Source organism: Suncus etruscus, chromosome 14 (genome assembly GCF_024139225.1).
Source record: "Suncus etruscus isolate mSunEtr1 chromosome 14, mSunEtr1.pri.cur, whole genome shotgun sequence".
In the NCBI taxonomy this organism is placed as follows: Eukaryota; Metazoa; Chordata; class Mammalia; order Eulipotyphla; family Soricidae; genus Suncus; species Suncus etruscus.
The window spans coordinates 16,391,483-16,404,754 of NC_064861.1; the positions used below are offsets into that span (position 1 = coordinate 16,391,483).

At 38.2% G+C, this 13,272-nt stretch overlaps 1 protein-coding gene across 1 annotated transcript in view; it reads right to left on the reverse strand.

Moving 5' to 3' along the window:
- Nucleotides 1–4,676: 4,676 nt before the first annotated feature.
- The window catches only part of QRFPR (pyroglutamylated RFamide peptide receptor), a 42,382-nt gene continuing 33,786 nt past the window's right edge, over nucleotides 4,677–13,272 (reverse strand). The window contains exons 4-6 of the mRNA XM_049786930.1: nucleotides 9,418–9,653; nucleotides 7,402–7,499; nucleotides 4,677–5,191 (exon numbers count right to left, since the gene is read on the reverse strand). Coding sequence (XP_049642887.1) covers nucleotides 4,791–5,191; nucleotides 7,402–7,499; nucleotides 9,418–9,653 — 735 coding nt within the window. The 3' untranslated portion in view covers nucleotides 4,677–4,790. The remainder of the gene's footprint in view (nucleotides 5,192–7,401; nucleotides 7,500–9,417; nucleotides 9,654–13,272) is intronic.

Below are 13,272 nucleotides of genomic sequence, written 5' to 3' on the forward strand. Positions count from 1 at the left end.
ATTTTTATTTTTTCTATCTATCTTTTCAGAAGCTAATTAGACATTTTGTCAATAGAGTGGTGTCCAGTCAAGGAACATGAAATCTAAGTTCATTAACTTTATTCTTTTAATTCTAATGATTTATGTAGGAACATCTTGATATCATTTTATCTGTTCCTTTCTGGGTCCTTCCCCTTTTTTGATTTCTGGGTCATAGCAGCACTCAGGGGTTACTCCTGGCAGGCTCAGGGACCATTTGGGTTGCTGGGGACCGAACTTGGGTTGGCCACATGCAAGACAAATGCTCTATCTACTATGCTATTGCTGGGACCCCATTTCTCCCCCTTTTATAGCTTCATCATAATCTCATTCTAGAAAAGAAAGCTTTCGATGATCAGGAGAAAGATGGCTTGAAAGCTAAGCCAGGAAATATGTAACTTTTTAATACTTAATTCTTAATAAGGTTGTAATTTTTTTTGCCTTAAAGGTTTTACTTCTATTTTTCTAATACCCTATTTTTCTAATGTTCTTTCCCATTCTTTCATTTACCAGAGAACCCTATTCAGATTATTCTGGTTTAGTGTTGAAAGGATTTTCTTGGTGTTGAAAGAAAGGTGTCTAGGTTTGACATATAGTGGAGGCTTGAAATGTATTTGAGGAATCACTGAGCTAGCATATTTCTTATCTACACTCTAACAGGTAGGTCTGTTTTTGAACATTTTTAAAGAACTCATGTTCATCTTATAAAATTTATATTTACTACATTTGAAAAGTAGCTGCTTTCTTCACTGTCCACTTGTAGCTGAAAAATTTTTCCATGCCTTATTTATAGTTTTACAGATAATGGAATTAAATGGCCTCACCTTGAATTTGAGCGCAATAAAACAGAAAATCATGTTAAGGTTTCTTTGGGAAACTATAGAAATAACTGTGATTATGTGATAAAGGAATTTTACAGAGTCAAAGGGGGGTTCTAAGAGGTCAGATTGAGTATAACGAGGAATTTTTCTAATTGGCCCTTTACATGTTGTTGGCATGATTTCATCTGCTAACTGTACAAGCAATAAATGTTCCTTGAAAATAGAGCCTGTAGCTATAATGTTAAATTTAGGGATCTTCCTCTCCCAGTGTCACTCTACATTTTTCATCTCTCTATTTCTCTCTCAAGTTAATATTTCTATGGCTAAGCAACACCTTATTTCAAACCGTCTTAAATATAGTAAAAACTATCTTTTAATAATGTATTTCTTGTCTTTAACAATGTCCTGTTTGCTACTACAGGTTAAAGGGAAGATTTTGGAGCTGAAGTGGTGGCACAAGCGATAGGACATCTGCCATGCATGTGCTAACCTAGGACGGACTGCGGCACAATTCCCCCATGTCCCATATGGTACCCCAAGCCAGGAGCAATTTCTGAACACGTTGCCAGAAGTAACCCCTGAGTGTCACCGGGTATGACCCAAAAAGCAAAAAAAAAAAAAAAAAGAGGAAGAATTTATTTTTTTGCATGAGTTAGTGTAAGTCCTGAAACAAAGTTCTTTTTAAAATTGTTTTGAAATAGAATAATGAAAGCCAAGTTCATCTTTGTTCTGGGGAAATAGTTTCTATGGAAGCCATCCTTTGAACTCAATCTCCACTACCTCACAGCACCCATCACTATGGTTTTCCCCAGCACCACTGAATGTGAATAATCATTAGGAATGTCCTGCACCCCAAAGACCACTGGGAAAGCCCCTTAAAATATGAGCCTGTCTAGAGTACAGGTGGGGGGGTGGGGATGGGGGAGATTTGGGACATTGGTTGTGGGAATGTTGCACCGGTGAAGGAAGATGTTTTTTACATGACTGAAACCCAACTACAATCATATTTGTAATCAAGGTGTTTAAATAAAGATATCAAAATATAATTTAAAAAAAGAAGAAATACAACCTCTTTTTTAAGAAAAAAAAAGTGTGCCTTCAAGGGCCAAATCAATGCAAAGTGAAGAGGGCTTGCCTTCTTGCTTTGTACTCAGCCAACCTGGGTTCAATCTCTGGCATCACTGATGGACCTCTGAGCCCTCCAAGAGTGATTCCTGACATTAGAATCAGGAATGATCTCTAGAGCACCACTGGGTAACTCAAACTGCACCTGTACAAAACTACTTAAGAGAAGGTAAAGTGTTCTTTGGTCAAGGGAGCAGACACAGAACTCTTGGTGCTTAATCATTAAACCAAGGGCTCAGTGTTCTAAGCATGTCTCTCCCACTTAGCTCTCACTAGCTTCATACACAATTCACACTGATACTAGCAAATGGGTGATAAATTATTCGATATCCCTTATTCCCCTCACTGCCTCTGGGAATCCAGATACCTTTTCAGTTCTCACTTTAAGCATCCAAGAAGGAAAAATGAGGCAAAACAGAATTAGAAGCCTAGGGCAGAGAAACAAAGAAAATTATATCTGAGTGTGAGGCAATGGAGTTAGGAGATCCAGGGAGCACAGACATTAGGGAAAAGAGAGAATTAGGTCTTCCCAGAGGTCCCAGGGTGCCAAGATGCATCCTCTTTGGCAGCTACTTTTGTATTATTCTTAGGAGTCAGGGGCCAGGCTGCACTCAGAGATATTTTTTATGACCTTAGTAGTAATTTTTCCAATAGGTGAGACCACAAATTCTCTTCTAAAACCTTAATTATAGAGCAAAAGGACAATAGTTTAAAGGATAAAAAAAATTAGGTTGTAACGATTTTGTTTTCTCAACAACATTAAGGAAAAGGGAGTAAAAGAAGAAAAAGGAAAACTTTTATGGTCTGTCTGCACATTTTGTGGTAAATATTTAAAAACATTTCACATCTAAATTCTTTCAATCAAGAAGTTCCAGGTTTAGAAATTTTTTTAAACTCTAATTTTTGGTGGTCAGAGTGTTTATGGATCTGTTTTTCTCTTCAATCATATTTAAAGTCTTAAACCTCTATTTTAAGAAGAGTCCATAAATCTTTGATAATTAAGTAAGTATAATCAAAACCAGTGACACTGAATATTTTCCAATGATTTAATGATGAAATTTTTATCACTGATTTGCTACAGAATAACTAGCCAGGACAGTGGGTTAGAGAACATAAGTAACCCAAAATTTCAACACAACTACAATGTTCTTGCCTTGACTCATTTTTCTGTGTGAAGATAATTTATTTATTTATTTATTTATTTTGCAATTACAAGCACTGTTTTTCATTTTTGATTTTTAGTCCATGGTTATATTAGCACATTTACATAATAAAATGTTTCTCTCTTCAGAGATACAAATGGTCTGAATTCTCTATGGATCCCAACCTTAAAGTATTTTACAAGTGAAATACCCTGAAAATTCTTGAAAATTCTCTTCCTTTCAGTAGCCTGGCTAAAAACATCAATGCTGGAAAATCAGTGGCAGACCCACACTTGGGCCATGGGGCTATGGCTGGACTTTATAGATCTCAGCTGTTGACAAGAAGTGAGAAGACACTAGGATGGGGGTCAATGAGAGTGATGTTTGGGGTTAAGATGAGAAGACTGAAAAGAGAGAGAATAAGTTTAAAGGGAACTTTAAGGTAAGGAATAATATATATCTATAGATATAGATATAGAAATAGATAAGAGGAATCCCTTTTTTCCTAATGGATACCATAAAAGTCTATGATTCCAAAAGTGTTTTTCTCTAGCTATTCTACTTCTTAAAAGCCTTTCACATTAAAAAAAAAATCCTTTCATTGCACTAAAGGAAATAAAGAGTCTGAATACATCAATGATTTAAAAGGTTATATAGGTCAAATTATAATTGAGGTCCCAGATACATTTAATTTGGGGGGTTGCAACACCTTGCAATACTCAGAGAGTACTCAGAGCTTACTCTTGATTCTGTACTCAGGAATTACTCTTGGTTAGGCTCTGGGATAGTGAAGATCAATCCTGGGTGGATCCTACTCAAGGCAAATACCTTACCCATTGTAGGTTCCACTCTGACCCCCCAGGAAAAAAATTTGATACTAGAAATCAGTTAGAAAACCAGTAAAAGGAGAAAATTGAACTAAAGTATGGTAAGTTTCTGATAGGAAATGGAAACCAAAAAAGGGAGCTGTGAGACATGAAGAGCTAAAATCATGTTTCATATGTTGAGGATGCCTGAGAGAAAGAAATGAGCAGTGCTTGCTTTTCTAGTCTCATCCTTTTCTGGTTGGCACTTCATGGAGGAAAGAAAGTTCATCCCCACTGTCACAGGAACTGGGGAGACAGGCAGAGTTTCAGCGAGTTGCTTGTAGTCACAGCAATGGTAGCTAATGGTAGCGAGCAGTTTAGGCCAGACACCTGCATCTCAGTTGCATTTTCGTGTCATTCCCATCTTCTTCAACCTTGTGACTATTAGGATAACTTCATTTACAGGAGACTTAAATAACTGAACTTCAACAGGAAACTAAAGCTTATCTGACAGGGTTCAACTTTTCATTGTGGGCCAGAAAAAAAGGTATAATTTTTTTAAAACAATTTTTTTCCTCATCGAGTTTGGCAATAAACAGAAAACCACATTACATTAACTGCAAGCAGAAGAAAGTTATAGTCAAGAGCATTTATTTCTGCACATGATTTTAAAATTCATTTTAATTATCTGCAAAAATTGTGCATTCGCTTTTTTTTTCAAAATGTGTTTTTGTATAGATTTGTCATCATCTTTGTGGAGAAATGGTATAAGGTTCCTTCTTTTCACCATACTAAGACTTGAAAAAACAACAGCTTGATCTTTGTGCAAAATAATTTCTTTCCATGTTAAGACATGAATAATGAAGCTGGTATAATTACTAATGCCCACTGCTTAAAGCAGAATTTTCAGAATGTTCAGAATTAAACAGGCTAAGATGTCTCTTGGGATGCTTTTTCTCCACTGACTGTTCACACAATTTGACTTCAATAGTGCCATCACTGAATGCTTCTCCTTTGGTCTCTTCTACATGATTTTCTCTCCTGGAAAATGCTGCTCTCTTTTGCATCAGAGTTATACCTGAATTTCCATGCCTTCTAGCTGGAGAGAAGTTTTCTCTCATCAGGCAGTAACAAACTGCAGATAAAAAATTTTTCTTGAAATTTTCATTCATAAATGCATAGACAATAGGATTACAGATGGAATTGGAAAATCCAATTATTTGCACAATAGCAAAAATCATCTTGATGGTAACATCATCATATTCCTGTTCAAAATTACCTGAAATGAAAGCAGTACTTTAGAATTCATAGTTTATCAGGGCTGGAGAGATGGTATGGCAGGTAAGGCACTTGCCTTGCCTGTGGGTGAAATGGATTTGATCAACACCACACAAATGGTTCTCTGAGCTGTTAGAAATATTCCTGAATGGACAGCCAAGAGTAAGCCCTGAGAATGACAAGATGTGACCCCAAACCAAAAAAATAATCCATATTTGTGTTAGTGAGCATAAAATAAAATATTGCCCTCTCATTGGCTTCTACCATTCACAAGTGAACAAAAAATTAATGGTGTGACAAATTCTAAAGGTTGTTTTGAAAAAAATCATTGATGCATTAAAATTTAAAATACTCTGGGCAATAATATCTGGCTCACCAGTTCAATTCTGGCACTCCTATAATCTCACTGAGCCTGGCAAGGAGTAATCCCTAAGCAATACCCTGTGGAGGGAATGGGGAAGATAGGGAAGGGGGGAGGGGAGAAGGAGGAACAGAAGGAAATAAGGAAGGAATGGAGAAGAAGAAAAGGAACAAAGGAAGGAAGAAAGGGGGAGAAAGGAGGTAGAAAAGAGGAAAAGAGAGAAGAAAGAAAGATGGAAAGAAGGAAGAAATGAAGATGAAAGGAGAAAGGGAAGGGAAGAAGGAAGTCTAGAAGAAATTAGGGAAGAAAGGGAAGTAGGAGGAAAAGAAGGAAGTAGGGAAAGAAGGAAGGAAAAAAAGTAAGGAAGGAGTGGAAGAAGAAAGGAAAAAAAGAATGAGGAAAGAAAGAAAGGAAGAAGGGGAAGAAGGAAGTTAGGAGGGAAAGAAGGAAGGAGGGAGGGGGAGAAGGTGGAAAGGAAGGGAGGATAGAGGGGGAAGGACAAAAAGAAGGAAAGAAGAAAGGAAGGAAGCAGAGAAGGAAGGAGGGAAGGAATCTAGGTGAGAAAGCTTTGAATTCTGACCAAAATACAAGAGGGTTGTAAAATGGTGGGAAGCAGGCCTCAGGTATAATTGGGGGACACTTTCTTTTCTCTTATGGCTCCAGCCCCAAATAAAGTAGATGTTTAAGAGAGTGCCACATAATTTTTCTGAAAAAGAGGCAATAGACCAAATCTGATTTAGAATCAAAACTATTGTCTCATGTCCACAATGGATTAGGAGACTCAGTACATTCCAAACTTCTTGTAGACTGGATGCAGCAGTTACTTTTCAAATATTCATTTGTGGACTAGAAATTCAAACACCTGAGAACCATTTAAGTCTCTGGTTATCAGATAATTTTAGAGACTGAATGAAACTTTGGGTGTGTTGACACTCGTGGGGCTCAAAACAGAGTTCTAAATAGGGAGCTGGCAGAGCTTGTCTCACCTCCCAAAGCATAGCAAGAAGAAAAGGTGAAGCCTGAACTAAATAGCAAAAGAATTTATCTTCTATAATTACTATAGTAAAATTTAACACTGCTTTACTATAGTGATTAGAACAGTAATTACTATCATTGTGATTCTTGATTACCTAAACACCAGGTGGTAGTCTTGAAATCTCAAATTTCATCACATAAAATTGTTATAGACTTTGTGCCAAATTTTAGGATGTTTCATTGTGTGAGGCTGTTGGGAAAAAATGTTCCTAAATACTTAAAAATTGACTGCTATGGCCAGAATAATAGCAAATAGGGTGTTTTTCTTTCATACAGTGGAATTAAGTTCAATCCCTGATATTCCATATGGTTCCCCAAGCCTGCTAGGAGTAATTCTGAGTGCAGAGTAGGGAATAACCCCTGAGCATTGCCAGAAATGCCCCCCCCAAAAAAAATCCCAAAAATAATTTGTAAAGGTTCAGCAAATATTTTCCAAATATTTGGAACGAATAAACACATTATTTGTTATGGATTTGTTCATTCCACTTGAGAAAATTCACTAGAGTGCAATAAAGTATGAACTTAAAAAAAGTTAATCTCTGTATCCAAAGATTATGTGCCCCTATCCTTGGTTGCTGCTCTGTTTACCTTTTAAGCAACATGATGAACAGAATTACACTATGAGAAGCTTACTAGATGAAAGTTTATAAATACATTTTTGGACTAAAATAAAAACCCAAGGTGCAATGTTCATGCAATAACACATGATCTTAATTGTCCGATGTTTTGCCATCCAGGTGAATGGCAAGACATTTCAATGATTTCTCATCCACCCTAGTAGCAGGAAATGAGCTAGAACTGCCACCACCACTCACTGTATTCAACCATCATGTGGACGGTGTGGAAAGGTGCCCAGCACACAGCAAAGAGAGCTACCACGGTCACCATCATAATGACAGCCCGCTTCTTATTCCTGGACAAAAGGATTCATTGTGTTAGTCACCATGGCAACTAAATATAAAGTCACTGTAAAAAAGTTTGAACCTAGACCACTCTCGACCTTAGTTTTTCTAAATACAAATGAAAGTCAGGAGAGATTTGTATGGACTGTGTCTCATGCTTTCCCATTGCTAGTCTCCTCATTCATATATTTCTTGCTCATAAATATTCATAGGCTCCTGACTGGCTCTTGAGGCCAATGAAATTCTGGTACCTCATTGGCATGAATTAACTCTTCCCCAAAAGTCATTGGACAGATGTGGAAACTGAAGCCCAGAAAATATTCAATCTCTTGCCCAGTCAAATGGCCAATAAAGGAATGAAAATTCATAAGCGCGAATTTGGGTGCAGTCTGCTTCAGTGCCCTATTAATCATCACAATTATTATTAATCATTTGTTATTTTTATTTAAGTTATTTTTATAATTATTAATAATATTCAGTGCCCTTAATCATTATTTTTGGCCACACCCGGTGACGATCAGGAGTTACTCTTGGCTCTGCGCTCAGAAATTGCTCCTGGCTTGGGGGACTATATGAGACGCAGGGGATCGAACCCAGGTCCGTCCTGGGTCTACCGCATGCAAGGCAAACGTCCTATCGCTGCGCTATAGCTCCAGCCCCAATCATTATGTTTTTAACAGTGTTCATGCTGGTGAAAGATATATTTCAATGGTTATCGATTATAAGAAGCCCTTAAGGTAGAATTCAAATTTTTATGTATCCGAATACTAGGAGTAAAATTCAACCCAATTTTTTACATCATTTCTGTCTCGGAGACTAACATATAAAGAGATATAACCATTTTCAGGACATGTGAAGTTCATGAGAGGTCATATTTGTCTTTTCTTATTTCAGCATGATAACCTTTTCTTACAAGAAAGGTGGAGACAGCAGAAAGTGCTGAAAGGTCTAGGACCCTGAAGGGTGAGACAATTATTTCTACAACTGGGCACTAGAGGGAGCTATCCACTTATAGAAATGATAGACTTCCTGGAGGTTTAGTTGGTTTTGTTTCACATTATTTTCAATCCTTAAGAGATTTCATTTTAAATTGAGTTTAGGTAATATTATTAAAATGGTAATAGATTAGCTTCCATGGTTTTGATATGCAAAAATTCTGTACCCGCTCTATCACCAAAATGCCCAGGCTTATCTGTGCTTATTTATCACAGAACCAATTCTACTCCACCTCTTCTCTCTTCCAACTCCCCCTACTGCTTACCTACCTCACTGCTGCAATCAGAGGCCAAGGGTTTGACCTCGTCACATCAGGCTCTTTCCTTTAGTTTTGTTTTGAAAGAGTGATCTAGTGGAAATCATACGAGCTACAAGTACGAGCAAAAAATTGTGTGTCAAGAAGTTCTGAACATCCTGCTCAGCCAACAAAAGCCACTGGGTAAAAGTATATTGCTGATAATGAAGTTAAGAATAGATCCTCTGGCTAGAGCAATGAGTCCAATGACCATTTTCTAAAGGCCCATATCCATAGTGGTGGTTTCCTCTTTGATTTGGAATCTAGTGGTCTTATTTTGGTTTCCTGCCATGCAGCCATGGGGCTGCAGAGATAGCACAGCAGGGAGGGCATTTGTCTTGCATGAGGATGAGCGAGATTCAATCCCCAGCATCCCAGATGGTCTCCTGAGCCTGCCAAGAGTAATTTCTAAGCTTAGACCCAGCAGTAACCACTGAGCACCACCAGGCATAGCCCACAACAAAATAAAATGAAAACAAGCAAACAAAATCCACAGTTTAAAGTCAGCCTTTACCCAAAACTTGAGATTTCAAGTGATATTTTGACTAGCTGGCCTGAAGATTCTGATAAATATCTCTTTCCACACAACCAAGAATAAAACAATCTTGAAATAGAAATAAATATATCCTGCAACAGACCTGGCTATTTTGGACATTTCCTTTCCATGAATAGTTCGAAGCACAGAGCCATCCCCCACTCTTTTCTTAATCCACAGCTCATAACCAATCTTACTGTACAGGACAAGCATCAGCATAAGAGGCAGGAGGAAGAGGATGACAAGGATAAAGGTTGTGTAGACTTTCTGGTGCACAGGGCTGGCCCATTCCTCCAAGCAGCAGACATGTTCTTTTTCATATAAGAAGTCATACTTAATCTTTAAAAGAAGGACAATGAGTTAGGAGAGCCCAAAGTTTGTATCTGGAAACAAAAAGCCAAGAATTTCTAGGTGATACACTTTTCAGTTCTTTATTTTCCTTGGGCATGTCATATTTCTAATAGGATGTGATTTTAATTGTCTTCTGTGGTAAATTAATAATGTCCCCTTCGTTGCCTACACTCTTTCAAGTTTTTTACTTTCCTTTCAATTTATGAGGTTTCACACCAAGCAGTTCTCAGGGATCACTCCAGAGAGGCGGGGTTCAGAAGACCAAAGTTGGTATTTTAGATCAATGTTTAATTGGTGTTTTTAGATTGACTGCCTACAGAGCAAGTGCTTTGCCCTCTGTATTATCACTCAGCCATCTTTTCTAATGAAACAGAAAATTAATTTCTATTTTAAATAGCATATGGTTCTTTTTTTTTCTTTCTTAACTTTTTTACTTTTATTTTTGGCTATACCTGGTAGCACTCAGAAGTTACTTTTGTCTCCGCAGTCAGAAATTATTCCTGGTAGGCTCAGAGATGCTGAGGATTGAACTTGGGTCAGCCATATGCAAAGCAAATGCCCTCCCTGCTATACTATCACATGAACCCTTCTTTCTTAATGTTTGAACCATAGACATAATGGGGTGAAGTAATTCAATGCAAAATATGTATGAGAAAAATACTCTAATGCAGACATGCCAGTTACTTTTATGTTACTTTATTTTTGCTCCAGTGCCTTTTGTCATTGCATCAGCTATTTTTGAACTCATGATGCTGAAAATCCCAATTTTGTTACTGACTATTGCTATTTTATATTTTGATAATTGGGATACTTGTTAAGAGACTAAAAATAGTGATTGGCATTATCAGGAGATATTTCTGAGCATAGAGCCAGGAGTAACCCCTGAGCGTCACAGGGTGTGGCCCAAAAACCAAAAAAATAAAAGTGATTGTCATCTTTTAGATTCTGAAAGACAATTTATGAGTCAAATGGATGCCCACCTACAACTACATAGACTCATTCATAAGACTTGGTCGTTGATATTCTACAGAAAACAAGTCTGTGTCTTAATATGATTCCTAACAGATGCATGACTTTACCTATATCATCAATAGTAATAGTAATCATCTATGCTTAAATGGGGCATATGAAACACTTCAAGCATATTACGAAGTCATTTATCTGGATAACAGGAATGAAAGTTAGAGAATGTATCAAGATAATTGGAGCTTTGCATTTAATCCTTAGATCTTAGATATTGTTCTTGCTCTATTTCCAGAATATTCTATCTCCAGTCATTAATGTCAACAGAAGGGGAATCAAAAAGCTTTTTGAATTTTGGTGTGTTCATCCAAGCTGAGAATATTCAAGTCCAAGTGAGTAGGATATTGAAGAACCATTTACTCTGATTCCATCTAGGCAGTGCCCTCAAGGACAACCAGACACCAGAGCAGCCATATGTAGCCAAGTCCTAAAATTGGACTTGTCCATTGGGTTCATGTTATCCTGGGGACAATTAAAGGCATCCTAAAGGCATGGTTGAGGAGATGAATGAAAACTAGAATCAGTCCTTTCTTTTTCAAATGTACATTGTCCTCAAACTCCATTGCCCTGTCAGGTTGAGAAATCCTGTGCTGTCAGCTTAGGTCTTACCCTCTCCTAGTTACTGTCTGATCATATCCTTCCCACTGACTCAAGTCTTTTCCCCAAAATATATTCTTGGTAGAGTGTAACCACGACAAGATGGTTTAGATTCCTGAGATTAGGAACCAGAGCTTAAACAAAGCATTGCACAGGACTGATTTTTGTTCAATCCTATCAACCCATATTGTCCTTTGAGTATTGCCAGGAGTGATCCCTAAGCACAGAGTCAGGAGTAAGCCATGACCCCTCCAATCCCCCAAATTACTGAGATCATTGTATCCCCCCAGACTAAGGCCCATACTTACCTTCCTCATAGGACTCTGTATTTTTCCACAGGTTAAATATTTTTTCATTTAGAGCAAAGCTGGGCATTGGAAAAGAAGGTATTTTGACAGATGTGGAGCTGTGGTACACTCACATTTTTCAGATGTGAAGGGGAAGGAGTGATGAGAAATCGAACCTAACTACCCCCAGGCTGCATTCATCGAGAACTGTCAAAATAGCATCACTCCTGAAAACCAGCCTGCCAGGGCACAGCAGAGGGGTGCACTGGGGAGAAATGAGAAAGTCAGTGGTCTCTTTATCCTCCAGGTGAGAACTATAGGCTCTGTGTCACCTCACACTTTCTCACTCAAAGTTTGGGAGTGATAGGCTGCTTGGAATGCCTATTCATCCAGTTATTTAATGTGAAATTGATACAGTATTCAGGACAGAAATCTAATTTTGTTGAATTGACTGACAGTTTTGCCAATTAGATTATATACTTTTTTTTCTTACCAACCAAACAGGGTTAGAATGTATTTAGCACCTATGATAAAAAAATAGGTGGAATAACTGGACAGAAGTTTCTGGGTTCTATAGGCAAAAAATGGACCATCCCAAAGGTGAAATATGTTTGGGAGAACCCCAAATGTTCCCATATAGCTGTGCCCTGCTGAAAGTAAAGCAGGCCTTGGAGATAGGAGCTGACAACTACAGGGTCTTGGGGTATGTGGAAGGGTCTTTATGAGCAGCTCACTTATAAAGGATAACTGGTAGCCTAGATGCTAAGATCTCTGGAAAGTTCACAAAGGAAAGCATCATGATGGGCAGCCAGCCTATGCAGAGAGTACTGATTCCAGAAGGTTCTGCTCATATTGACTCCAAGCAGCCAGTAGAGAAGAGTATGATAAAAAGAAGTGCAAAGCAGCAGAGCTAGGGGCTTGTCCCCACCTCAAACTGTAGAATTCTAGGCCTAAATATGCCCAAGATGAATATACATATATATATTTGGGGTGTGTGGGTGGAAGCATATCTCTTGGTGTTTGGGGCTTACTCCTGACTCTGTCATCAAGGATCAATCTCAGAGGGACTGGAGAACCAAATAGATATCAATGATTGAACCAGGTAGTCCACGTTCAAGGCAAACACCTTACCTACTGTGCTATAAATCCAGCCCTAAGGAGTTGTTCTGAAGTGACTGAGATTTTGGACAAGGATGATGGTGCCATTGGATCATCATGTGCCAGGACATGTTAGGATCAGCTCTGACATTTTTCTTGTGACTGAATGTGGCAGAGGGGGTACCACTGGCTGAATAACTAGAAGAGAGTTCCTCCCTCCACATATTTTCAACAAGCATAGGAACTATTTAAGACCCATTTTGAAATTTAAAAGCAAATTTTCACAATGGGTAGAGCAATTGCTTTACCTGCAGCCTACCTCGGTTCAGTTCGCAGCATCCTTTACAGTCCCTCGAGCCTACCAGGTGTGATTCATGAGAATAGAACCAGAAGTAATCCCTGAGTAACCTGGGTGTGCCTCCCCACCAAAAAACCAACCAACCAACCATACAAACAAAAACAAATCCCACTTCTCTCCACTTTGTTGTTTCTGAGGTGACTAGGATTGTCACATACCTAGTTGGGGTGCTTATTGACTTACTTATGCTACTTGCATGATTAATGCTTGATGTGTATTGTGATGGTGTGTGGAGGAAATACCT